Below are 25,875 nucleotides of genomic sequence, written 5' to 3'. Positions count from 1 at the left end.
AGGCGAAAGGGGCACACTGCCAGCACCCAGGACGCCCCCGGCCTATCCACCCCCTCCTTCCTCCCTGAAGGGGACCGCGTCGACTCCAGCAAGTGCTAGTGGCGAAATGTTAGAAATGATCATCTTGCGTATCAGTAGGATAACGGGCGTTGAAATTATGGTTTGTTTTTTGTTGTTTTGCTTTTGGTTGATTTTTGTTTTTTGTTGTTTTTGGCTGGAGCCTGGACAGCAATGAACATGAAAGCATCAGCATGGATAAATCTCAAATGCGTGACGCTGATGATAAGCCCTGGCATCTGACTCTAACTCTGTCACTTATTGGCTGTGCGGCCTTAGGAGAGGCACGTGCCCTCTCTGATCCTTGGTTCCGTCACATGTAAACTAGAAATAGCAATATTCCTGTATCAGTTATCAACTGCCACAATAGTGCTACATAATAAAGTGCCCCCAGAATCTAGTGGCTTTAAAAAATTACCTCTTGTTATTGCCTATAAGTCTCTGGATTGCCTGGGCAGTTCTCTGGTCTTGGCTGAGCCAGCTCCTGTGTCTGTGGGCAGATGCAGGGTGGGTGGGTGGCTCTGATGGTCCTGGCTGGTGCTTTCCTGTGTCTGGGGGTCAGATGGCCGTGAGCTGATCCGGGCAGGCCTTGGCTGGGATCACTCCTCTGTGAGCCAGGAATGGAATGTCCTATCCTCCGGCAGGCTAGCCCAGGCTGCTCTCATGGCACTGGGCAGGGTTCCAAGAGATGAGCACGCATGTGCTGGGCCCCTCGAGTCCTCAACTTGGACCTGGCAATGTCCCTTATGTATTCAGTTGGTCACGGCGGGTCCGGGGCTAAGCCCTGACTCAAGGGGTGGGGAAATAGGTTCCCCTTCTTGATGGCAGAAACTGCAAGAGCGAGAGACACAGAAGGGGAGACAACAGGGGCTATTTTTAAAATCATTTTTACCACACCACCTGAAAGGGCTGCTTTGAGTATCTTATGAAGTAGGATAGAAAACGTCCAGGCTGTATTAGGTATTCAGTACATGACAGCAGCTCCCACAATATCTCAAGTTATTTCTGATGATCAAAGCAATACGTGTTCTTTATTCAAAAACTGGAAAGCACATAGAAGTGTCTGTAAGCAGAAAACCTAATCTCCTTTAGCCCCACCGGCCACAGGCGACCATTGTGACTGCTGTCTGTATTTTATACCACTTATTTTCCATTTATCGTCTTCTCTGCAGATTTCTGATCCTTCCCTGTACAGGATGTCGTTGTCTGCTGGTTTCCGCCCACCAACATGCTATTCACGTGTCTTCCTTCCATGTGCAGCTTTTAGTAATCTTGCATTTCAGTGGTTAGGTCCAATTCTGTCTCCACCCTCCTTTGCACGTCTGGCTGTTTTCCACGATTAAGCTATTGTAAACAGCACTGCGATGAACATCGTGGTGCATAGCCGTGCCCGCACATTTCTGGTGACTTTTGTATTGCAGGCGACTGTCATTAGCCCTAGTTTACGCTTGCTCCCTCGGGCACCCAGTGTTCAGCCCAGCGCTCATTAGCTACTCGGTAAATCCTAGAAAAGTTTGGATTGAATGACCAGCTCCTGATAAAGCTGTCACCACGATTGCTGACAGCCCGCCAGGATGAACAAGGTCAGGATGTTATTGGAATGTCGGTCTCCAACCCTTCTTCTCATACAAAGGCCATGGGGTGTTGAGAGACACATACGGACGACCCGCTTGAAAAAAGGGCAAAGGATTTGAACAGATACTTTTCCAAAAAAGATATACAAATGGCCGATAAGCCCATGAAATTTAGGGAAGTGCAAAGCAAAACATTGAGATATCACTTAATACCCAGTAGTGTGGTTACTATCAAAACATAAACGAAACCAAAAACAGAACACAGCAAATGTTGGTGAAGATGTGGAGAAATGGGAACCTGTGTGTTGCTGGTGAGAATCTAAAACGGTGCAGCTGTTGTGAAAAACAGGACGCTGGTTTTGGAAAAAATAAAAAAAAAAAAATAGAATTACCATGTGACCCAGCAATTCTCCCTCTGGGTATCTACCCGCAAAGAATTGAAAGCAAGGTCTCGAAGAGATATTTGCACCCATGTGCACAGCAGCATTATTCGTAATGGCTAAAAGTTAGAAGCAACCCACGTGTCCGTCAGCGGATGGTGAATTCCTGCGTAAATAAGTGTCCACACAATAGGCCGTTATTCAACCATAGAAAGGAGGGAAGTTCTGATCCTTTGCAACGTGGATGAACCCTGAGGACATTATACTGAGTGCAAAATAAGCCAGTCACCAAGGGACAGATCCCGTATGACTCTGCTCATGTGAGATGCTCACGAGAAGTCAAATTCCTAGAGACAGAAAGTGGAACAGTGGTTGCCAGGGGCTGGCGGCGGAGGAGGGGGGACGGGGAGCCTGTGTTTACTGGGGACAGAGTTTCTGTTTTGCAAGATGACAAAGTCCAGGAGGTGGGGGGTCGTGACGGTTGCACAACCTGTGAGTCTACTTAATGCCTCTAGCTCTACACTTAAAAAGGTAGATTTTTATGCCGTGTGTATTTTACCACAATTAAGAAAACGATAATAGGAAGGAGCCTGGCTTGCCCGGTCAGTGGAGCACGTGACTCTTGATCTCAGGGTTGTGAGTTCAAGCCCCATGTTGGGTGTAGAGATTACTTTAAAAAACTATTTTAAAAATGATAATAAGAAAAAAGTTAAGGAAAGGCAAAAGGCTTCACTTCTCTTTTCTCCTCTAGAAGTTTTCCACCCCGGTCAGCTCACGGAAGGAACTAATGTTGACCTTTTGTGACTTTGCAGGAAGGTATTCCCGTGCCCTTTGACCTCCCGGAGCCTTCCCCAGGGACCACGGTGGCTGTCGTGGACCAGAATCTTTCCCAGGTAACGCGGGGCCCAGCCGACTGAGGCTCTGAGATGCCACGGAGGTTTTAATTGAAATACTAGATGACTCGAGTCTTGAAGCCACTGGTTCTCAATGCTGTCTGTCCCTGGAATGGCCCAGGGGTTGTTAAAGACACTGAAGCTGGTGACCCACTCCCAGACTGATCCGAGGGTATGGCCCCGGGGCAACGAATCTTCAAATCCCCTCAGGTTGAGGACCACCCCTCTACTTGATGTCTGAATCTGTGCTCGGTGCTAAGCTGAGCGGGGCTCAGGTCCAGTGCCCAGTGGATGGATGCTCTTCTGGAAAGGTCAGGAGCTCAGACTCAAGTGCAAAGTCCAGAAGACACAGGAAGAATAGGGGCCACTGGGGGATGAGAGTGGGGGCAATGGTGGGTCCAGGCATCAATGGCCTTCAGTTTGGGGGATACCTGAGTCTTCACTTTTCTCTCCTATCCCAAGAGCCCGCGTGGCTGGCCCCAGACCTGCATACCTCTGCTCAACCCCCTCTCAGAACTCCTCTGGGCCATTTCACTCAACTTGCCAGATTCGGGGCCGATCCTGGTGACCTTGATCATATCCCATCGCCTCTCTGGGCTCAGTTTTCTCATCTCCAAAATGGGAACGGTGGTCTCCCCTGGGGCGGCTGTGAATGTTGATGAGATCCGGCATCTAAAGTGGCTGGCAGGCTGCTGGGTGCATGCGAGGTGGCCTGCAGGTCACATGTTTCTCCTGCCGGGTGATACCACAGGCGGCCACTTTTCTCATTCTTTGTCTCCTGCCGGCCCGGGGTGGGTTCCAAGCCTTTTCTTGGCTCATAGTGGCCTGCACCTGTCCCCGCAAAGCTGCCTTGTCCGTGAGCCCTACCGGCCATTGCCTGTTTATGCTTCCTGTTGGCCCCTCTTGGGCTGATCCCCCTTCACTTTCATGCTTCCTGGCCTGGAGGGATGACCCAGGCAGGGTGAGGAGGGAGGGGCGGTGGGGTCCCCTGGACGCCTGTACAGCGGCTGGGAATAGCTACCTTCCCAGCTGAGGATGGGCTGGCTGTCACTTTCAACCCCCATAAAGAAAGGCGAGGTGAAGGCTTGGGATAGCTGGGATCCAGCTCTGGTTCTGCCCCGGTGCCGCTCCGTGTGACCCTGGGTGTGTGTCCCTTCCCCTCTCTGGCCCTCCGAGCGGGGTGGGTGGGGCACCCAACCATCCTGGTTTTCTGGCTTCAGCGCTGAAATGCTCATGTCCTGGGAGGTGCCGCAGTCCCAGTCACCAGGGGACATCTGGTCACCGCACGCGTCACATTTCCACCATAAGCACTTGGGGCCAGTTCGGTGGTGTCCACTCACTGTGGGCCCTCAGATAAGCAGCTTAGACTCTCCAGGTCTCTCTCTGTCATTGTGAACGAAACTTCAGAGTTACCTAGATGGCTTCTGAAGCTCGTGGCTCGATTTAAAATTCCGTGCTGTGCTATGAAGCCAAGTTCACCTTCTCCTCTAGAACATTCTCCGGGCGCTCCCCTCCCCCTCTTAAGAGTTTAGTTTAAAAAAACGCAGATTTCTAAGAGAAAGCGATATGAATGGGATTAATCCTTTGATGTGTGGCTGTGCACAAATACACCCAGCTGCCTGTTTGCCTCTGGAATGTGTAATTTACAGAGTGCTCTCCCTTGTTAATTCCTCACTGCAGCCCTCTGAGGAAGGTATTGCCAGTCTCTAGTTTCCATAAAAGGAAATGAGGCTCAGAGTGGTGCAGTAAGTTACCCAAGGTCACACAGGAAGTGAGGACAGAGGCCGGAATGTACCTCCTGAAACTGAGAGCTTGTTAAGGTTTGAGGTTCCCACACTGAGCATCTGGGGGTGGGAGGGATCATGGCTCCGGGCCAGCATGTCTGAGCCATGATGCCTGGGACTCAGATCCCCCGACTCCTGTAGGTAGGAAAAGAAGCCTAGGACTGACCTCTGTCAGGGATCAGGGCTCCTCGGTGATCCTGGGTTTTCCGCCAGGTCCGCTTACCAGCTGTTGGAGGTGCTGAGGACTCCAGGGGCCTTTTCTGGCTCTTGGATGAGGAATTCCGGATGGAGGGCTCCAGTGACAGCATGGTGCTCGAGCGTCTCTGTGCAGCCTTTGAGAAGAAAGGGGCTGAGGCCGAAGGTAAGGGAGTAGGGTGAAAGATGAAGGGAGAAGGGTGCTGAGTCCAGCCTGGGACTTGGAATCTGTCCTTGTCTGCTGCAGGAAAAGCCCTGACAAGGCCTGCATGAGGCGGGGTGGGGGTGGGGGTCTGAGCGCCCAGATGTCTGTGCACATGCCTGCGTGTGCTTTGATTCATTTACGTGTTCATTCGTTCGTGTAGTCAACAAATACATTGAGTGGCTACCTTTTTTAAAAATATTTTTAACGTTTATTCATTTTGAGAGACAGAGAGACACAGAGTGCAAACTGGAGTGGGGCAGAGAGAGAGGGAGACACAGAATCCAAAGCAGGCTCCAGGCTCTGAGCGGTCAGCACAGAGCCCGACGCGGGGCTCGAACTCACAGACCGTGAGATCGTGACCCGAGCTGAAGTCAGATGCTCAACCGACTGAGCCACCCAGGCGCCCCTTTGAGTGGCTACCTTGTTCTGAGAGCCATGCTATGCAACGATGCGCCAGCCTGGTGTGGCCTGTGTCGTCGTAGGGAGGACGTGGGTAGAGACTGTGGACAAGCTAACAGATAAGCACATCATCTGGTGAACCTAGGAGGACAGACCCGCTTGATGGTGTGCGTCAGGCGGACCTAATTCTTCCGCGATCCAGGGAGTCAGGACAAGGTTGGAGATGTCATCTGGGCTCAGACTGCCAGAGGCTCTTGTGGCCCCCCCCCCCAAAACATTAGTCTCAACCCCAGAACTATGAGAAGCCATGAAGCATTCTAGGCAGCAGGAGGTAAGGTCAGATTCAAGTTCTGGAAAGTTCGTGGAAGGCGGCCAGGGCGGTGAGAGAGAAGGTGGGCAAGCTATGGAGGTATTCAGCAGGCAGAACACACAGCGTTTGGTGATGGGCTGGGTTGGTGGGGGAGAGAGAATCAAGAGGAGAGATTGAGACATCCAGAAGGAACCATGAGGTCGGAGGTCATGGGCCTTGGCTTCATTCAGCCCCAGGTTCCAGTCCGGCTGTCCGTGCTTCGGCAGGGCGACTCTGAGCAGACCTCAAATAACCCCGGGTGGGGTGTTCACACAGTAAGAATAGGGGTCACCCCTGCCTCTCTCTCACCAGAATTTCTGCTACAGTGATTGGGTCAGAGACGTAGCAGCTTTGTTACGGGCAGCTGAGGGTCACAAGTACTGATCAACAAGGACAGGGCTGTTGATGGCCATGAAGAATGGGACTCCCGTCTTCTAAGGGGTTGGAGAAATCTGTCATGTATCTGGTGGTTGGTATTCTTACCCTCCAAGCTGAGGACTCTCAGCTCCAGACAGATGCTGGTAGAGGTGTCTAAGATCGCCCAGAGTGTGAGTGTCAGAAGGCAGATGGCAAATGCTCTCTGTCCGGATCAAAATCTCTTGCGACGCGCCCCCCTCCACCTGGATGCCCTCAGGCTTTTACAAAGGCAGATCCGCTTTGAGATCTTACAGTTCCCGCTGGCATGGCGGGAGGGCCCGGGGCTCATTCCTTCAACAACATTTATGGAGCACCTCCTACGTGGCAGCCATGTCCTAGGCTGGGAGACCCATCCCCGAACAAGACAAATGTCTCCGCCGCCATGGGGCTGACATTCTAGCAGAGGATGATAAAGCGAGTAAATGTGTAAGAAGACTGAGGACCACGCTTCTGGGTCCGATCACCAAGGGAATCCAGGCTGGCAGAGAAGATGGCAGAGCCAATGTCAAGGCCCAGGGTCAAGGCCAGTCACCGGCAAATGCAACAGGAGGGGTGGCCAGGGAGGTAGGAAGGAAGCCGGGAGAATGTGGCACTCTGGACGCCACCGGAGGAGGGAAGGTGCTGACCTCATCTTAGAGGTCAGGTGAGGCATGGCTGAGGATGGCCATCGATGTGGCCACGTGGAGGTCCCTGGCAACGGAGACCCGTGCCATTTCGATGGAATGTTTGGGGTGGACGCCCACCTGGAGTAGTTTACAGGAAATTGGGAGGACATTTGGAGAAAGACGTTATGACAGCTCTCATCGCAGTCATCCGCTGGGCTGGCGATGGCAGAAGCCTGCCCCACGGGGACCAGCTGAGGCCTCTGTCCCGGACATTCACGGAACGTTCCTGTACTCGCCATCGGGACAAGATTTTCTGAGCAGAAGCAGCAGCGGCATGTGATGGCTCCGGCAGCCCTCCCTGGCCCAAGCTCGGAGCATCAGGACCCAAATGAGTCCCAGAGGATTTAGCTCCTCAGTGACCAGCCCGGGTCAGCTTCCCCAGACACAGTGCTTTTAGGGGCCCACGCAGATGTTTTAATTTCTGTTAAAGGCAGAAGAAAAAAAATGAACTATATGATATACGTGGGGACGCCCGGGTGGCTTAGTCAGGTAAGCGTCCAACTTCGGCTCAGGTCATGATCTCACAGTTCGTGAGTTTGGGCCCCGCGTCGGGTTCTCAGCCTTCAGTGCACAGCCTGCTTCGAATCCTATGTCTCCTTCTCTCTACCCCTCCCCCGCTCTCTCTCTCAAAAATAAACATTTAAAAATAGGTTATACATGTATTTGTATGTATGTTTAAACATTTTTTTTTTTACCGTTTATTTATTTTTGAGAGAGAGAGAGAGAGAGAGCGTGAGTGGAGGAAGGACAGAGAGGGAGACACAGAATCTCAAGCAGGCTCCAGGCTCCGAGCTGTCAGCACAGAGCCCGACGCAGGGCTCGAACTCACGAACCATGAGATCATAAGCTGAGCCAAAGTCAGACGCTAACTGACTGAGCCTCCCAGGAGGCCCTGTATGCCTGTAAGTTATGAGCTGACTTGTATCCCACCGCACATTCACGTGTTGAAGTCCTAGCTTCCAGGAGTTCCGAATGTGCTGTATTTGCTGTATTTAGGGAGAAGGTTTTTAAAACGGTCATTAGGGTTAACTGGGGTCATTGCTGTGGGTCCTAATTTCATATGGCTGGTGGCCTGACAAGAAGAGATTAGGACTCAGATGTGCACAGAGCAAAGATGGCCGGCTACAAGCCCAGGAGAGAGGCCTCAGGGGAAACCAGCCCTGCCCACACCTTGACCTTGGACTTCCAGCTCCAGGACTTTGAGTAAAACACATGTCCGTTGTTTAAACCCCACAGCTATGGTACTTTGTTATGGTAGCCACAGCAAACTGATACAGTGTGCTTATATATTATTAATACTATTTGCCCTTGTACCAACATAGCCATGAATATAATCATATAAATATATATAATAGCAGAAGGGGTCTGTGAAAACAAAAGTGCCGAGTGAGGGCCCAGGACGGGCAGGATGCAACCCTGGACAGCCTTCGCCCTGCAGGGTCCTAGTGCTTGCCTGACTCCTGGCAGTGATTACCTCTGTTGTCCCAGGGTCATCTGTGTTCTCTAAAGTACTTCTGCCCCTTGGCCAGCTGGTGGACAAGGACGGAGGGGCAGAGGGAACGGTTATTTGTGGAGCCTGGGACTGTGGGTTCTATTACCTCCCACCTATGGCGGGGTCAGTGAGGCCTCAGAGAGGCCAGGTGGCTTCCGGGGCCCTGTAGGCACCTGAGAGCAGAGACAGGGCTGAGCCTGGGAGTCCTCTCCCCAGAGGCCAGGCAGACCCCCATCCCTTGTCTGGGCTCCGAAGGTGGCCCCTGTGTTCAGGGAACGGCCCCAGGGCTTGGGAGTGGTTTTGTGGGGTGGAGGGAGACCCTCTCTCAGATCCACAGGAAAATGGACGCAGAGCTCTTAAAAGCTCACCCAGGCTTTGCACCCCCGAGATTTGGGCTGGATCCTGGCTCCACCGCTAAACTGCAATGTGTGTGACTTGTGCAAAGTCACTTCCCCCGTCTGTCAGGGGGCTCGTGTGAGGACGGATGAGCTAAGGTGTGCAAGAGATTTCTACATCTTCCTCCCTCGCCTTTGTGCCTTGTCCTCCTCAGAGACCTTCTGGACCCCTGTCTGAAGCTGTCCCCTCTGCAGCCCCTCTGACCCACCCTGACCTCCTGGTTATTTCCTTCAGGGGCCTCTCTAGGTTCTGGAATGTTTGCTTCTTCCCTGGCTTCTCCTCCGTCCCCCAACTACCCTGTATGATCGATGAGGGTGCAGGGCGCCCCTCTGTCTTGTTCTCGGCTATCTCTCTTATGCCTGGGACCCAGCAAGCCCTCCGTGGACATCTGCCATTTTCCCTTCCCCTCTCCTCCATCGCTCTGTTCCAGTCACTGTTCCAGTCACACCACGCTCTCGGCTGCTTCTGAAACACCCCAAGCACACTCCCGCCTCAGGGCCTTTGCACTGGCAGTTCCCTCTGCCTAGAATGCTTCCCGTTCTCTGTTTTTCCCTTCTCCCTTGCAGCCCTCCCACTGGACATCACGCATCTGTCCTCATGGGAATGTCAGGCTCGAGAGGACAGGGGCTGGGTGGTCACCTCTGCCTGCGTCAGCCAGGATGATGCCGGCCCAAAGACTACAATGAATCCTTGATACAGAATGGATGTATATGTGAAAACCCAATGATCCGGAGTCGAATGAAATGGATTCCTCGAATGGAATGTTTTCTGGATCCTGACTTTTAGGCGAATGACACCCGAGTCGGGTCGGAGGGATAAGGTGCCATGTAGGGCATGGCTAGGGCAGGAGGGGATTCAGGGACATCTGTGGCACCTGCTCCTTCTCCCATGAGGTCTGACGTGCCGATCCCAGACACCCCGAGCAGGCTGTCCTGAGGCTTGTCAGTTTCCAAGGGAGACAATGTTCCAGTCCTGGCCCGACCGAGATAGACCCATTAATTCAGATATTTTGGTGACAAATAAAAAGGTCTTTTGTCTCTAGGGCTTTCTGGGGAGCTCAGAGTTAATGAGAATGTTCAATCAGGCAGAACACGTGGGGCTTTCTGGCTAACACGGTGCTTTTGCTGTTACTTCTCAACGAAGGTGTCTTTGCCGTGCCAGCAGGCAGCCCCCACGGAGCCCAGGCCGGCAGACAGGCGACAGGCATTCACAGTGCAGACATAGAGGGTGGCTGCTGGGATCGCAGGGGCCCGAGAGTCCCCTACCCCAGTCTGGGGGCTCGGGCTTCTGGGAGAGACATGAGGGAGGTGCACCGAGTCAGGTTCTGTCTTACAGCCGTTTCCTTGGGGCTCCTGAAAGCGAGAGCAGCCCCCGCAGTGCTTGGATGGACAACACTGTGGTTGAAATCACCTCTGAAGAAGGGGGAAGGTGAGAGGACCCAGCGGGCCCCCTGGGAGCCTGGGAGTGGCTTCCCGGGGCTGTGATGCCTCCACGTACCCATCCACCACCCGGATGAACACAGGCTTTGGGCCAGCAGACCCGTATCCTCCCCCCAGCTCTGCCCACACGCGCTATGCAACTTCAGCCGAGCTGTCTCATCTCTGGACCTCCCTGTCACCTTCTTGAAAACCAGCCCAGCGATGTTCACTTGACAGACCTGAGCGGGATCGAGGGACATCATGCACATAGTATGTGCAGCAGAAGCTGGCTGGGGCTTAGCAAACACGAACGTCCTTTCTTCTCTCTTGCCTTTGCTTCCTCCTCCTCCCCCAATGGTCTTGGGGTCCTCATTCAGAGCCCAGCTCTGTGCTGGCTGCTAGACATAACTGTGGATGAACGTGGTCCCTGCCCTCAAGCTGCTTCCAGTCAAGATGCTTTGTCATTGCTTTCATTGGAAGGTGACCCCTTGAGGGCAGGGACTGCATGGCCCTGGAGGCCTCACAGGAAGCACTTGAGGAAGAAAGACTTGACTTCATCACAAGTGCCCTTTGCTGGTGACCTCGGTCAGCCCTGGGGTATTGAACACAAAGGGCCTCTCAGAAGCCACACACGAATGCAGAAGCCACGTCCCCTCCTCATCTGCAGACCCTCAGAGTCTGTTGACTGCATACAGAATTCCGGGAAATGCAGGTTTCCTGTTTCCTAGCTCACGGCAGCCGAGCGGTGGAAAATCAGCCTTTGAGGGAAGGACTCAGGACCCTGGGACAGTAGGAGGAAGGGAACTCACAGAAATTCGGAATACGTGGAAGAACCAAAACAATACTACCGCTCCTGATGGTAATTGGTCCGGGTCCGGTCCATTTCTCAACCTGAGAGCTCACCGCAGTCAGAGTGACGTGATTGACTCATGACTAGGATTCGCTCATTCATTTCTTCCACAAGCACTTCCGGGCTCCATTCGCGTCTACCAGGCACCAGACGCCGAATATTGGGAATACGGAGATAAATGCTTTGTGGCTCCAGAACATCCGCACAAGGTCAACTGCAGGAAGTGGCTGGGACGCCCACTACGGCTTACTGAGCAACTACTGTGTGCCAGGCACACTGCCAACATGCTTTACGCACGTTATCTCTTTTAAGATTTATGTCACCCCGGGAGGTATGTATAATTTGCATTTCACGGAGGAAGAGACAGAGGGTCAGAGACTTAAGAGGTTTGGCCCCTGACACACGGTAGTAGCAGGAAGAGTCAGGATTTGAACGCAGACCTTCTCTCGAAGCTCCAAGCGCCTCGGGCTCCCCCGCGCTGCCCCTTGTGACCAAGTGCCAGTCAGCGTCTCCCAAGTGTAGGCTGTGCACTTATTTGGTTGATGCCATTTCAAAATGATTTTCAAAATACTTAATAATTATGTATCTATTTCCACGAGTATTAGAAAATATAGCATGGGGTGCCGGGTGGCTCAGTCGGTTGAGCGTCTTGACTCTTGGTTTTGGCTCAGGTCACGATCTCAAGGTCCGTGAGTCCCAGCCCTGCGTCGGGCTCTGTGCCGACAGCTCGGAGCCCGGAGCCTGCATCGGATTCTGTGTCTCCCTCTCTCTCTCTGCCCCTGCCCTGCTCACCTTCTGTCTCTCTCTCAAAAATAAATAAACATTAAAAAATTGTTTTTAGAAAGGCAATAACGCGCAGACGTACATCCGTACCTACGTATAGCAGGCGAGATGTTGGTGCCCAGCACCGGTAGCTTAGCTGTCTGGAAACATAGTTACATGGAGAAAGTGTGTTCTGGGGGATGTCAAGCACCTCCCAAGTGTCCTCCCTGCCTGAGCCCCCAACGCTCACGTGCTCTGTCTGCTTTCAGGGACCTCTGCCCTTCGGGCCTGTGAGCAGCCCCTCCAGTTCGAGATTTTCCACCAGCTGGGACAGGACCCCGTGCGCTATGACCTCACGGGCTGGCTGCATAGAGGCAAACCCAACCTCTCGGCCCTGGACGCCCCTTCGGTGCTGCAGCAGTCAAAGAGGTGAGCCTGGCGGGGATCGGAGCCAGCCAGAGGCATTCGGTGCCCTGCGGTTCCCTCCTCCCCCGGGGCCATGCAGTGGCCACAACCCAGTGAGTGAGGGAACCCCATCCCTCCGGGGTAGTGTGTCCCTGGGACCAGCGTGAGTCTAGCCAAAGAGAAAAGCTAGCTTCTGGGGCAGGTGGCACAAAAGCAGAAAAAAAAAAAAAAAAGAGGCAGAGACTTCTTATTTTGGCCTTGTGCCTTTCATTAAGTATCTGGGAGATGCTGTGACTGGAACGATTTTATGAACATCCTAGGACTCGGGGGTCATAAAACTGAAGTGATAACGTTTTGTGGTGTTAGAAAAGGAAAGCGGCCCATTGCAATCCCTGACGGCTCTGCTCAGGAGTGCTGACAGCCACGGCTGCTTGCAGCCCGCCGTTACTGGAAAATGCTGCCCTGTGCCTGTGCGCGCACGCACGCAAATATGCATCCCGATCCTCCCTGCTCCACCGCTCCCGCCCTGTGGGGGCAGGGCTCGGACACAGAAGAGAAGCTGAGAGAACCAGAGGGGTGCTGGGGGCGTGGGGATGGGGAGGAGACACTTAGGGACCACCCGCTGTGCACCCTGCATCAGGATAAACGGTTGATAAGCCTCTGGTTACTCCTGGCAACCACACTGCCTCCTTAGCCCCATTTCACAGATGAGAAAACCGAGGCCCCAGTCAGTGAACGGCCCCCCTGTGATCACACAGCAAAAGAGTGGCAGAGCTGGGACACGCTCGGGGTCTAGATCGTCCCTGTAGAAGTTCTATGCACATTATGGTCCCAGTTGACTGGAAAGCCCAGTGTGCTTGCAGGTTCAAGGGCACACAGGTCCTGAAAGGAGATCAAGTCAGGGAGTAGGGGCACAAGGAAGGTCAGTGAGCACACAGAGGACAGCATGGAGGACCAGGGGGCCAGGGTCAGGTCCTAGCCCTGCCCTCCCCACCGGGGTGACCGTGGGCAGTCACTTTCTCTCCCTTGGGTCTATTTGTTTGTTTGTTTGTTTGTTTTGTTTCCTCTTCCATAAAATAAGTGTTTATTGGACGAGGCTGCAAGATCCGTGGATATTGCACAGATTTGAGGTCAGGCAAATGTTCAAATTCTGCTTTCACCTCGTTTAGGCTGCATGACGTGGGCCTCAGTTCCATACTCCAAGAAGTGGGAGCGATAGGGCCAGGCTTACGTGTTTGACGTGACACTTTGGTGGCATAGCATCACGGATGGCTCATTAAGGAGCCTGGTTCGTAGCAGGCCCTCAACACGCATCTGTGGCCCCTGTGTCACTTCTTGCTCTAATATCCCGTGGCTCTGGTCCCCTAGAAAGAGGGAAGCCAGATTTTGTTGGCCTGATGGCCTGGCGAGGGAGGGACACTGTGGGAAGAAGGAACAGTGTGTATAAGGCCGTGGCCCTTGGGGGCGGAGAAAGACAGCAACTTCGAGGATAAGTGCCGTTAGGGTGTCTTGTGTGTTTGAAAGCCAAGCATTGGTGGTTTTTGAGAGCAAACAGTGCTTTTTTTAGAGTGTGCTTCCGCCCCCAAGAGTGTCAGATTTACCGGATTCACTGCTGGTCTAACATTCCGATTCCTGGGCCCCACTTGATCTCTCTGGGGACTTGTTTTGCTGACAAGCACACTCAAGTTTCACTGCTGCGGTCAAAGCATTTTGTTCCATATATATATTGATCTCCAGCTGTGGCCCAAAGCAGACATGACCTGCCCAAGGGCACACCTCCCGTTGAACACCAGAAGTCAGATCTACTAGCCCCAGAGATGGGGCAATCCACATACGGGGGGGGGGCAGGGTCATGGGCACAGCCTCTTCTCCCTGTACCGGGGGGGGGGGTGGTGGTGCCCACATGCCCCAGGGCCCTGACCTCTCCTCGCGGGGCTCCTGCTTCCAGTAGGAGGGGCTCATACAGCTTCCTCCCCCAGATTTTTATTTCAACACCAGGATAGTGAAGCCGGTGTTAATCTTTGTGCTCTGCCAGGCACTTAACCACTTGAAATACCTTTGGATCGTTTGGACAAGACGGTTCCTTAATAGTTTGGATAGTTCGGTGAGGCACGGAGGGAGGGAGGTAATGTGGCTTCAGGGCTGGGGCTGGCATGCAGCCTGGACTTGCAGAGAGCGACAGAAATTGCCTGCGTCCTTTGACTGGAAGGGATGGGGCAGAGGGGATGCGGGAGGCCAGAGGCTCCCTCTGGGTCCCAGCCTCCTCCGAGGGCACAGCAGGGTGTGCCCAGCCTTCCTAGTCCTTATTGGCCCCGACAAGAAGGCAGGGCCGTTCAGGTTTATCAGAGCAGACGCTTAAGGAGTCCTGGGCCTGCACCTGAGTGTTACAGGAGTGCCGAGGAGGACACTGTCCTCTGCTGGCCATTGGGTGGGACATTTCACCCACGGGACCTCGCAGGTCCAGAAACTGCCTGCTGAGCCCGTCAGTTACTCATTCTGGCATGAATTGTATCCTCAGCACCCGCTATGAGCTGGGCCTGTTCTAGGGAGAACCAAGATGACTTCGCTAAGAAAAGCACAGGCAGGGTGCCTGGGTGGCTCTGTCTGGATTTCGGCTCGGGTCATGATCTCGCGGTTTGTGGGTTCGAGCCCCGCGTCGGGCACCGGGCTGACGGTGTGGAGCCTGCTTGGGATTCTCTCTCTGTCCCTCTGAAAGTGCAGGCTCAGTGGGATCCCTGCAGGTGTATCAGTGACAAGACCGTCCGTTAGATCTTCCTGTTGCTATGGAGAAAGAAGCTGGCGTTTGCCACGAAGCGAAGGCTCGCCTGGCAGGAGGCCCCGTGGATGAAAGCATAGCAGCTAGGATGTGTGATTCAAGGGGATGGTTCGGGAAGCAGATTAGCAAGAAGCAAGGTGGGCCCATCCCCCACGAGCCCCTAAAGTCCCTCTCTCTTTTGCCTCCTGCCCGCCAGGGAGGATCTGAGGAGTCTGTTCCAGGCCCGGGCCAAGCTGCCCCCCGTGTGCCGGGCCGTGGCCGGCCTGGAGGGCACCTCCCAGCAGGCCCTACAGAGGAGCTGCACGGTGAGGAAGGCGTTTGCCAGCAGCTTCGCCGCGGTCAAGAGGAAAGCGCCGTGCTCCCAGATCAAGCTGCAGATGGTGAGCGGCAGCCCTGTCCCCACGGAGCCTGGGCCTCCACTGCCACGTTCCCTGCCCTCCTCCGGGATGAATTGTCGACCCGAATCACCTCTAGCCAACTCTGCAAGCCTGGAGGGGCAGGCGTCCCCCTGCGCTCCACAGAAGGGGAAGCTGAGGCTCAGAGCACCGAAGGAACATCTGCCGTCACATCCCTGGGGCCGGGGGTGATCTGTCCAAGTCTGAGGCCAAAGCCTGGCCTACTTGGGGTTGCCTTGAGCAGCTCTGGGAAGTTCCCAGGGACCAGGAATACCCTCTTGACCAGAGTGACAAATATCACAGCCAGACCAGCCCCGCCTCCCAAATGCTTATGTTTTCACCACGTGGCTCTCCCTGGGGGAGGGCTGCAGGATCTCGCACTGGCTGGAAATACGGGACCTAGATACACGAATCCGACAGCAGACGAGAGCACTTCGATTGGTCAGTGGCCAGACTGAGTCCAGAAAGTGGGATGTGGAAGGACAAGTTCTGGAAAAATCCTCGTGGCAGATTATACAGGAAAAGCCTGTAGGAGTAGGTCCTGGGTTCTAGCCCGCCTCTTCTGCTAGTGGTCTGTGTGACCTGGGGCCGTCTTGTGTTTGCCTTCTGTATGCCTCAGTTTCCCCATCGGTTATAGGGGCTGTGATAAAGTTCCCCTATTTCTCATGAGTGAATCAGGCCATAAATAGGAGGTCCTTGGTGTAGGACACAGGGACCCCCAAAGGTGCCCAGGCTAGGCTGAATGTATGTTGGGGGAGCGTCCCTGTCCATCTTACCCTGAGACAGCAGGCCTTTAACCCCCTATCCTCTTGTTCTTAGGATGCACTAACCAGCATGATCAGACGGTCTCAGATACACTTCATCCACTGCCTTGTGCCGGGCCCCATAGGGGAGAGCAGAGGCGGGCAGGGGTCTCTGACCCCACCGCAGCCTGGTGGAGATAAGCCCGGAACAGGCGGACCTCTGCCCTTGGACATCCCTGCGCTGAGGGTGCAGCTTGCGGGGTCCTGCGTCCTGGAGGCACTGCGTCTGCACAGGGCAGGTAAGAGACGGCCAGGGAGCAAGCACCTTATGTCTGACCTCTCAGACGTGCCAACTAACTGGTGGCAGCCAAGGAACTCCCAGGAGCACCAACAATGTGCCAGAACTTTCCATACAGCATCCCTTTTATTCTGTGAAATAATAAGTCTGTGAAAGGGGAGTTATGATTTCAGATGGAAAAACGGAAGCTCCGAGAGGTGGGGGACTTGCTCAGGGTCACATAGTTGGGTCAAGGCAGAGCCTCGATCGGACCTAGATCTTGAATCCGAAGCCTGTCTTATTTCCTGAATGGCGTGTGCACCCCTGGAAGGCTGGGGCTGTGACCTGCTCATCTTCCTTTCTAGAGCAAATGTCCAGGGAGCTTCTGTCTAGGAATAGAAAATGAAATTCCCACAATGAGCAATACCTTGGTCTTCAAGATGCTCAGCGTGGTTTGGGAGGTCAGAGTGGGGACATGTGACGGGGGCCTGCATTGTCACATGGGGATGCAGGAGGTACCAGATGTATAGAAGAGGGAGCCCTGTGCTCTCATTGGAGAGACTGGGTAAACCTCTGGAAGAGGTAACATCTTACTTGGGTCTCAATGGAAAGCAAGCAGCTCATGTCTGGAGTGGAATGCTAGGCAGACAGATCAGCATATGCAAAGGTCCTGAGCCAGGGAAGAGCCTGGATTTTCAGGGACTGGGGTTCAAAATGAGTGGGGCGGTCATGGCTGATGAGGCAGGTTGTTCACTTTTGGAGGTCTGGCTTTCCCTGGATCGAGCTGAAGAGATAAGGAGGTGGCAAGGAGAAGACGAGGGTTCAATCAGAGGAATGAACTCTTTAGGTCTATATTACAGAAGGCAACCCTGCGCCCAAGGTCTCCACATAGCTCATCTTAGGAGTCGAGTTCTCTCTGAATCCTTCTGATTCTTTTCACCCTCTCGGACCCCAGCGGCCGCTGCATGGATCCCCATCCCTGACATTTGAAACGGCTCACGCATGGTCATTGTCTCTGCAGAGGATGGGGTGATGGGCCAGTGGGGAGGCTGGCTTGGCCGGCCCCTGCTCGTTAAACCTCTGTGGTCGCTGACACCTGGCTTGTGGCCACGGCCCCATCTCCTCCTGCCGTGTTAGTAACCCCACCCCGGGCACCAGACATTTGACAGAATGGCTGGAAGCAGCTGGAAGCAAAGACGAGACCCTCACTTCTCTGAGCGCCTCATTGATTTTTCCTCCTGCCCGCGCAACCACAGTCGAGGGGTGACAGATAATGTCACAGGGGAAGCGCAAAATGGTCACAGTGGTGGCCGATCGATTCTGGCTGGCTGGCTGGCAGGGGGTTCTGGGCCTTTGAAGACACCCTGGTCCGCCCATTTGAACCCCTGCGTGCCTGCTTAGCTCAGCCGTCCCCGTCCTCGACCTTGGGTCTCACTGTGGTGGGCTTCTGCCCTCTTCATTCTTGGTGTGGCCTGCCTGGGGCAGGACGAATTTTCCAACTAAGTAAAGATTTGAGGTCTCGTGATAAAACCGTTCAGTTTCTGCCTCCCAGGCTTGGTCATTTCCTCTTTTTTTTTTTTTTTTTTTTTTTTTTCTGCTCAAACTGGCTTCTGTCTCTCTTACACCATAGAAGAAATATTTGCGTGCACACATGGATGCATACACATGTCAAATATTTATGATTTCAAATTCATGCACATATAATTCATGCATGCATATGCGTGCACACATAATACACACAAATGTATGCAATGTATGCAAGATATTGAGTACCTATGACGTGCTGGCATTGTGTCATTATACATACCAACTGACGTCATTCTTTTTTTTTTTTTTCTTAATGTTTATTATTTGAGAAAGAGACCGAGAACAAGCAGGGGAGGGGCAGAGAGAGAGGGAGACACAGAATCGGAAGCAGGCTGCAGGCTCTGAGCTGTCAGCACAAAGCCCGATGTGGGGCTCAAACTCACAGACCGCGAGATCAGGACCTGAGCTGAAGTCGGCCGCCCAACCGACTGAGCCACCCAGGCGCCCCACTAACTGACATCATTCTTACCAAGCTCTTAGCACAGCGCCTGGCATATAATAAATGCTCATTAAACCTTACATATTGTACAGCTTGGTGGGCGTGGCTCAGGCCCTGGAGGCGGCTGGCCTGCCCTTGACTGTGGCCAACAGCAGGCAAGTCCCTAGATCATGTCCCTCTTTCCTCTGCCTTAATAGCTCAGGTGTCAGAGAGCTGATGAGCAGTGTGTGAGTTAATAAGAGGCTAGCACCTAGAAGAGTTGCCTGGATATGGAACAGCATCAATCCGTGTTAGTATCTGTTACTCTGTCAGTCATCTGTTTCAATCCTTAGAGTGACCCCTTGCCCAGAACTTGTTATCCTCACCTGACAAATGAAGAACTTGAATCTCAAAGAGATGGGGTCACTTGATGAGGGCAGAAATGGGATGTGAACCCAGATCATTCTGTCTCGAAAGGGCACGCGTGTAACCTCGTATCTCTGTGCAGTCAGCATCCTGGGAACCTGGCCTGACATATCCTCTTCCCCCAGGAAGGCACCCTGGATTCATCACATGTACCTACCACCATCACCCTTCTTCGTGGTTCGTGCATTTGTGGAGTCTTAGAGTGGAGTCAGATTTCACCAGACCTTCACTCATCTGGCCAGTGAAGGGGTCTTTTTGAGGCAACCAAGGGTCCACCATGCCCCTTGTCTTCAGGACGAAGTCCAAACCTTGAGGCCTGCAATTTGACTTCAAGTCCCTCTGGGATCTGGTCCCCGCTCATCTTTGACCTCACTATTGGCTACTGCCCCCTGGATTGGTTATAGTCTCTGTCCGGGTCTGAATCCCAGATGGGAGAGTTACTATCCATGCTGCTTTGGGCTAGGCAACTTGAACTCTTTGAGCCTCATTCTCCACATCTATAAAATGGGCATAATGATAGAGGCCCCTGACTGCCTATAACACAAGGAAGTTGTTAATCTAGTGTCTTGTGCTCAGCAAATGCTGGTTTCTGCTATGACCGAGGAGCCAGCCTTGGGTCACCCCTCTCTGGCTCCCTCTGCCCAGACTCCCCTTCCACACCCAATCCTGTGACAAACTCTTACGGCTCCTGCAGAGGCCGTCTGTAATGTCACCTTCTCTCGGGAGCTTTCCAGAGAACTTTCCAGCAAACTCTCGGGAGTTTCCACACAGAGGGGTACTCCTGTGTCCATCCTGCATGTTAGATTTTTTTAAAAAAACCCTTAGAAAATACTCAATGCAGCATTTCCCACAAGTGGGGTGGGCATAAGTATTGGACAAAAAACATTTTTTTCCCCTGTGGTCAAGTAGGTTCTAAGCGAAACCGATCCCACATCTTCCTGCGGTGGTTCACAGAGCCTTGGGCATTGATGCTGGCCCACAATGTGACCCAGAGGGCAGATCACAGTGCTGCTTTTCCATATGTTCAGTGGAACACTTTTTAAAATTTTTTTAACGTTTTATATATATATATATTTTTTTAATTTTTTTTAATGTTTATTTATTTTTGAAAGAAAGAGAGAGAGACAGTGTGAATGGGGGAGGAGGGGCAGAGAGAGAGGGAGACACAGAATCTGAAGCAGGCTCCAGGTTTTTGAGCTGTCAGCACAGAGCCCAATGCAGGGCTCAAACTCATGACCTGTGAGATCATGACTTGAGCTGAAGTCGGACGCTCAACCGACTAAGCCACCCAGGCACCCTGGGAGGATTCAGTGGAACACTTTTTAAAAAAAAGTTTATTTATTTACTTTGAGAGAGAGAGAGAGCATGAGTGGGGAAGGGGCAGAAGAGAGAGGGAGAGAGAGAATCTCAAGCAGGATCCGTGCTGTCAGAGCAGAGGCAGACACGGGTCTCAAACCCGCGAACCCTGCGATCAAGTCCTGAGCATGAAAACAAGATTCAGACACTTAACCAACAGAACCAAGCCCCCAGGTGCCCTTCAGTGGAGCACTTTATAGGGTTGGTGTTCTAGGGAACATATTTGAGAAATGCTGATTGAATTCGATCTCTTAACAAATGGGGAAACTGAGGCCCCAGAAGGGAGTTTGCCCAGCAAAAGAGCCGCAAGGCTGGGAGCAGGGCGGGGGCTGCCTGTGAATCCAGGCCCCGGGCTGCCCTTCTCACCTGGACTTCACGTTCTGCTTGCTCCCTACCCCACCCCCAGGCTATGCTGACCATGTGGGGCTCGCTCAATTCCGCCGGAGATTCCAGGTGCTGGACCCTGTCCTCATGAAGAAGCTCACGTCGGCCTCCGAGGGCATAGACGAGAGGAAGGTATGTGGGGCAGTGGGGGAGGCGAGGAGGGGGGATCTGGACCCGTGGGCATCTGAGGCCCGGGCCCTGGGGGCAAAGATGAGGGCCAAGTGAGCTTTTTTTTTTTTTAAGTTTATTTATTTATTTTGAGAGGGAGAGCATGCACAGGGGAGGGGCAGAGAGAGAGAGAGAGAGGGAGAGAGACAGAGAATCTCAAGCAGGCTCCACACGGTTAGCACAGAGCCTGAAGTGGGGCTCGAGCCCACGAACCGTGAGATCATGGCCTGAGCCAAAACTAAGAGTCGAGCACTTAACCGACTGAGCCACCCAGGCGCCCCGAGGGCGGTGTGAGGTTTGTCTCAGACCTCTGCTCCCGACTGCCCCCCCCCCCCCCCCACCGCCCTGTCACTTAGGAATGGCCCTCCTGAAGCCCTGCATGACGGACTGCAGGAAAAGAACGCGGGCATGTGCCACTAGGAGGGCCCCTAGGAAGGTGCGAAGCCATCATTTTCAAAAGGAGTTCCAACTCAGCGCTGGCACTGTTCCCAGAGTAGTCCATGAAAGGAGAGCTTCATGGTCCCCAATATTCAGGACGTGTTTCATACCGGAGCCCATACTTCTTTTTTTTTTTTTTTTTAATTTTTTTTTTCAACATTTATTTATTTTTGGGACAGAGAGAGACAGAGCATGAATGGGGGAGGGGCAGAGAGAGAGGGAGACACAGAATCGGAAACAGGCTCCAGGCTCTGAGCCGTCAGCCCAGAGCCTGACGCGGGGCTCGAACTCACAGACCGCGAGATCGTGACCTGGCTGAAGTCGGATGCTCAACCGACTGTGCCACCCAGGCGCCCCATGGAGCCCATACTTCTTAGGGAATCGCCGTGAACACCACCTCAGGGCCTTTGCACTGGCTGTTCACGCTGCCTGGAGCACACTTCCCTCAGTGTTTTGTGTGGCTAGTGTCATCTTGCTTTTCAGATGCCGGCTCAGAGCTTAGCCTCGTGATATCATCCTGTTCTAATGTGTGTGTAGTACTTCCCTTGTCTGAAATTATTTACCTGTCTTATGCGTTTTCTGGGTCTTAGCAAGGGCTCAGTCCATTGTTGGATGAATGCATGAATGAATGCATGAATGAATGAATGAAAACAAATGCCTAACCTTGTATTTCTGCTCCTGTGTATCTCCTGTCTGCACTTCCACCATAAACTCCTATTCCCCTGTGGCTGGGACCTTGTCTTTACCCCAGTGTCAAACCATCAATAAATATTTCCACTGAGAACGGCCACTGGCCTATCAACGGTTACAGAGCCCTTTAGAATCTGCAAAGCCCTGTGTCCTCCCAGTAGCCCTGCAAAGTGAGCGCTATTGTATCCTTTTTTGCAGATGAGAAAGTGATTTTCTCAGAGAGATGAATGGATTCCCCTGAGGCCACACAGCCAAGTGTTGTTGTGGGTTTTGTCCTTGAACCTGAGTTTCTGGCTTCCAGGGAGGGCAGTTGAGAAAGCACGGCTCCAGAGTCAAACAGACCTGCAGGTGACTCCTAGCTGGGGCCGTGTGCATGTAAGCAAGCGACATCATCTTTCTGCCTCGGTTATGGCATCTGTGAGGTGGGCACGACATCAGTGGCCACATGCAGAAGGTGTTGGAGGATCACACGCAATAGTGGAGTTCACATGCTTGACACAGGGCCGGGTTCAGAGTGAGGGCTCCGTGTATGTAAACTACTGATGACAGTTTGAGTATCAGCATCAGTTTGAGTATCAGCATCCTCTTAAGGCCAGAGCAATGGTATCCAAGACACCCAGACTCCATGTTCACAACCGCGTTGAGACTCCGCCTCCAGGCGAGTGTGCCCGTGCGTGTCCGAGATCATCAGCACGGGGATCTTCCATCAGGGAGTCATGAGGAAAGAAGGGTAAACAAAGTCACAGTTCTTAGGCCCCTTTTTGGCTCTTCTCTGCAGTGAGGACCAGGGCACGGGTCACCTCCTGCAGACAGGGCAGTACCTTCTATGTAGACCTCCTCACCCACCATGGGTGGGTGGGGGGGCATCAGACCCAGCTCGTATGCTGCTGCAGGGGCATCCTCTCCCTTGGTGGCAGCCCAGTCTGGAAGTCATGAGACTGCCTGGCTCGATGCCACTGTCCAGTCTGGACCAGTCTTCATTCGGGGTTCCTTATCCTGGCTCACCCCAAACTTGATCTCTGTTCAGAGCATCTGGAGGGAAGCTACGGAAAGGGTCTGGGGCTCGTCTGCCATCCAAAACAGCACAGAAGTGGGGTGTGGGGGAGTTTTCTGCGGGGGCAATAGGTACAGCATATGGGACGATTCTATTCTGGACGACTCAGCAGTTCTCTCCTGTAGCCAAACTGAAACCACCTCCATACACATGCTGGAGGGCCTCGGAAAATGGAAAATTACAAGTGGAATGGACTTGGCTGGGAGTTTTCGCTCCTTCTTATTCTCTTTTTATTTGCTCACAAATTTCATTTGCTACAGCATAGAATTTTGGTAGCAACAAAAGGAAACACCATCCTGCCTCTTATGAAAAAGCTGATAAATATTCATTTGCCAGGCAACGTGATACACCATGAATTATACATGAACACGTGCTTGGGTGGCCCAACTGTCAGCCTCTGTGTGCAAAGCAGTTAAGACCTCAGGATTTAAGACCACGAGTTTGACAGCCAGAGAAGGTCAATATGGTCATGAGACACTAGATGGCAGCAGAGAGAATTGATTGTCAGGGTGTAAGCCGGGCCTTGATGAAGTCCCCTGTGTGCCTAATACGTGCCTCTCGTTGACCCAAGGGTGCCGTCTTTCCTAATGAGGTACGCTCATTAGGTGGGCACCCGCTGGATACTTTGTGCCTTTTATGTGCCAACTCTGATCACAGAGCAGGCACGATGTGAAAAAGTTCCAGATCCTTCACCTGAAACGGACCTCAAAAGATAAAGCCTTCCCACTCTGGGAATTAGCCCCATTTTATAGCGGAGGCGACTGAGGCCGTCGCCGCCCAGCCAGGTTCTGGTGGAGCTGGGATTCGAACTCAGGCTCTCGGATTCTGCACGCAGGGCTTTTGCGCTATTCGTTGTGGTGGAATATACCCAGCCTAACATTTATCATCTTAACCGTTCTTAAGCGCAGAGTTCAGCAGCATGGAGTAGCATGATTGATCCCTCATTGAACAGGAGCCTTGCGAGGATAGGCAAGGTATCTGGTGAATTTCTGTACCGAATGTGCCTTCCGTGATGTTAATTTAAAGTCGTTATCCTTGATTCCACCGAGCTTTGACCAAGTGGCTGCTTTGCACCAGGCTCTGTGCTGGGTGCCAGAGATACAGGGATGGACAGAAGACAGTCTCGCTGGGTGAGGGAAAGGCTAAAACAGGCAATTTCCATACAGAGGGATGGCTTTGGGACACCCCAGGGAACACCTCACTAAAACATTTGGGGTGAGAGTGTAGCATTCATGGAAGACACCTCAGAGGAGGTGACGATTGAATTGAACCCTATGGGACGATTTGGAGGTATTAGGTGAGAGAAAGAGCGAAGGGCAACCCGTGCTGGGTACAGCACGTGCAGAGATCAGTAACGAGGTTGCATGGGTAGTTTAGCGTGGCTGGAGCACAAAAGATGCCGAGCGTCATGAACAGGGGCTGAGGATGTTGGCAGAGGCCAGGCCACGGGTCACTGTTGGCAGAACAAGAGAGTCTGGGCTTTAACAGGTGGTCGGTGACGGTCAACTGAGAAGTCATTGGCAGGGGTGTGGCATGGAAAGCCGACCTTCATTACTTGAACTGGCTTAAGCAAGATCACGAAGGAAGTCCAGTCTGCTTTGTCCTTCCGTGGTCTTCTCCAGGGCGCAGTATCCTCACCCCCATCGCCAGCTGTTCAAGACGCCCTTCTAGACACCCAGGCACGTGCTCCGGTCTCCAGAATAACCCCGTCCCCAGCTCTGATCACTGGGTCCCGTTCTTCTGTCCCCGCTTATCCCGTCTGGCTAAGACTGTGCATGCACCTGCACGGAAGCCCACCCAGAGTGACTATAATGGTGGAATTTCAGGCAGGTCCGCTCACCTTGGCCATGTCTCAGATTCTGGTCTCTTCAATCTCTCTGCTGCTCAGGCAGGACTTGCCAAGTCTCCCCGATCGATGCGAGGAAACCCTAGGGCCTGCCCTCTTCGCAGAGTGCCTACAGCACTGATTGATTTGAGCCAACAAAATCTCTGTCCCTGGGGACTCGATCTGAAGAACACAATCAAGGGATGTCAATCTATCTTCTTGAAGGCCCCTCTTGTTCCATCTCAGACCCTTGTGGATACCCCCCGTCGCCCGTGAATCTGTCCAAGCCCCTTTCCTCCGGGGAGGGGCCCCTAGGAGCCCACGGCTGGGAGGGGGAGCTGTCCACTCGCAGCGTGCTGACTCATGATTCAGGGGTTCCCGTGGCCTTAGCCTCCGCAATGTATTTACCATCCTTTTCTTCCTCCCTTCAGTGTCTTCCTCCAGTTCAGGTTTACTGCCCTAATAATTGTACACGTTTTACATTCAGTGTTGACCAACCCAATTGCGTGTGTGTGTGTGTGTGTGTGTGTGTGTGTGTGCATTCTATTTACAGTTCTGAGCATATGGAGTTAAACCTCACTGACATAGTCCCACCCTTAAGGGAGAGCTTCAGTGGCTGAAAGCATGTGGGTTCGAGTCAGACAGACTTATATTCCAATCCTCCTTTCTGCCATCTCTCTTTCCACTCACCCACACCCCTTGATATTCAATAGCTACGCGACCACAGGCAACCTGTAACAGGGCATAACAAAGCGCTCGGCACATGGCAGGTATGCGACAAATGGCAGCCATTGGGCCGTGGTGGCCTTTGGGTCATGGTGTGGGTTTCAGGGAGGAGGTGCCATGCTCACAGCAGCCACGTGGTCCTCTGGGTAAGCATTCAGTTCCACACACACGGATGCTTTTCCCCACACCACTCACCTAGGAGCGAGTTGGAGAAGAATTCCCAGCTGCGGGTCTCCATTATTCCTGGAGTCTCTCACTGACTGCTTGAGATGTGAGACCACATCCTTGTTGAACATTGAAGAGGGAGCTCTTTGCAAAATTCTAGGACCCAGAGGGGCTCTGTCAGTGGGGGCATGAGCTGGGCTTCTCCC

General features: G+C 53.1%; 1 protein-coding gene across 1 annotated transcript in view; it reads left to right on the top strand.

Annotated features, from left to right (window-relative positions):
* MYO18B (myosin XVIIIB) overlaps positions 1-25,875 on the top strand; it is a 242,643-nt gene that overhangs the window by 56,070 nt on the left and 160,698 nt on the right. The window contains exons 15-20 of the mRNA XM_047828294.1: positions 2,824-2,904; positions 4,902-5,049; positions 12,106-12,265; positions 15,214-15,397; positions 16,232-16,454; positions 20,626-20,735. Coding sequence (XP_047684250.1) covers positions 2,824-2,904; positions 4,902-5,049; positions 12,106-12,265; positions 15,214-15,397; positions 16,232-16,454; positions 20,626-20,735 — 906 coding nt within the window. The remainder of the gene's footprint in view (positions 1-2,823; positions 2,905-4,901; positions 5,050-12,105; positions 12,266-15,213; positions 15,398-16,231; positions 16,455-20,625; positions 20,736-25,875) is intronic.

This window comes from Prionailurus viverrinus, chromosome D3 (genome assembly GCF_022837055.1).
Source record: "Prionailurus viverrinus isolate Anna chromosome D3, UM_Priviv_1.0, whole genome shotgun sequence".
NCBI lineage: Eukaryota > Metazoa > Chordata > Mammalia > Carnivora > Felidae > Prionailurus > Prionailurus viverrinus.
Note: the sequence above shows the minus strand (reverse complement) of the source record. Positions and strands in the feature narration are given on the sequence as shown.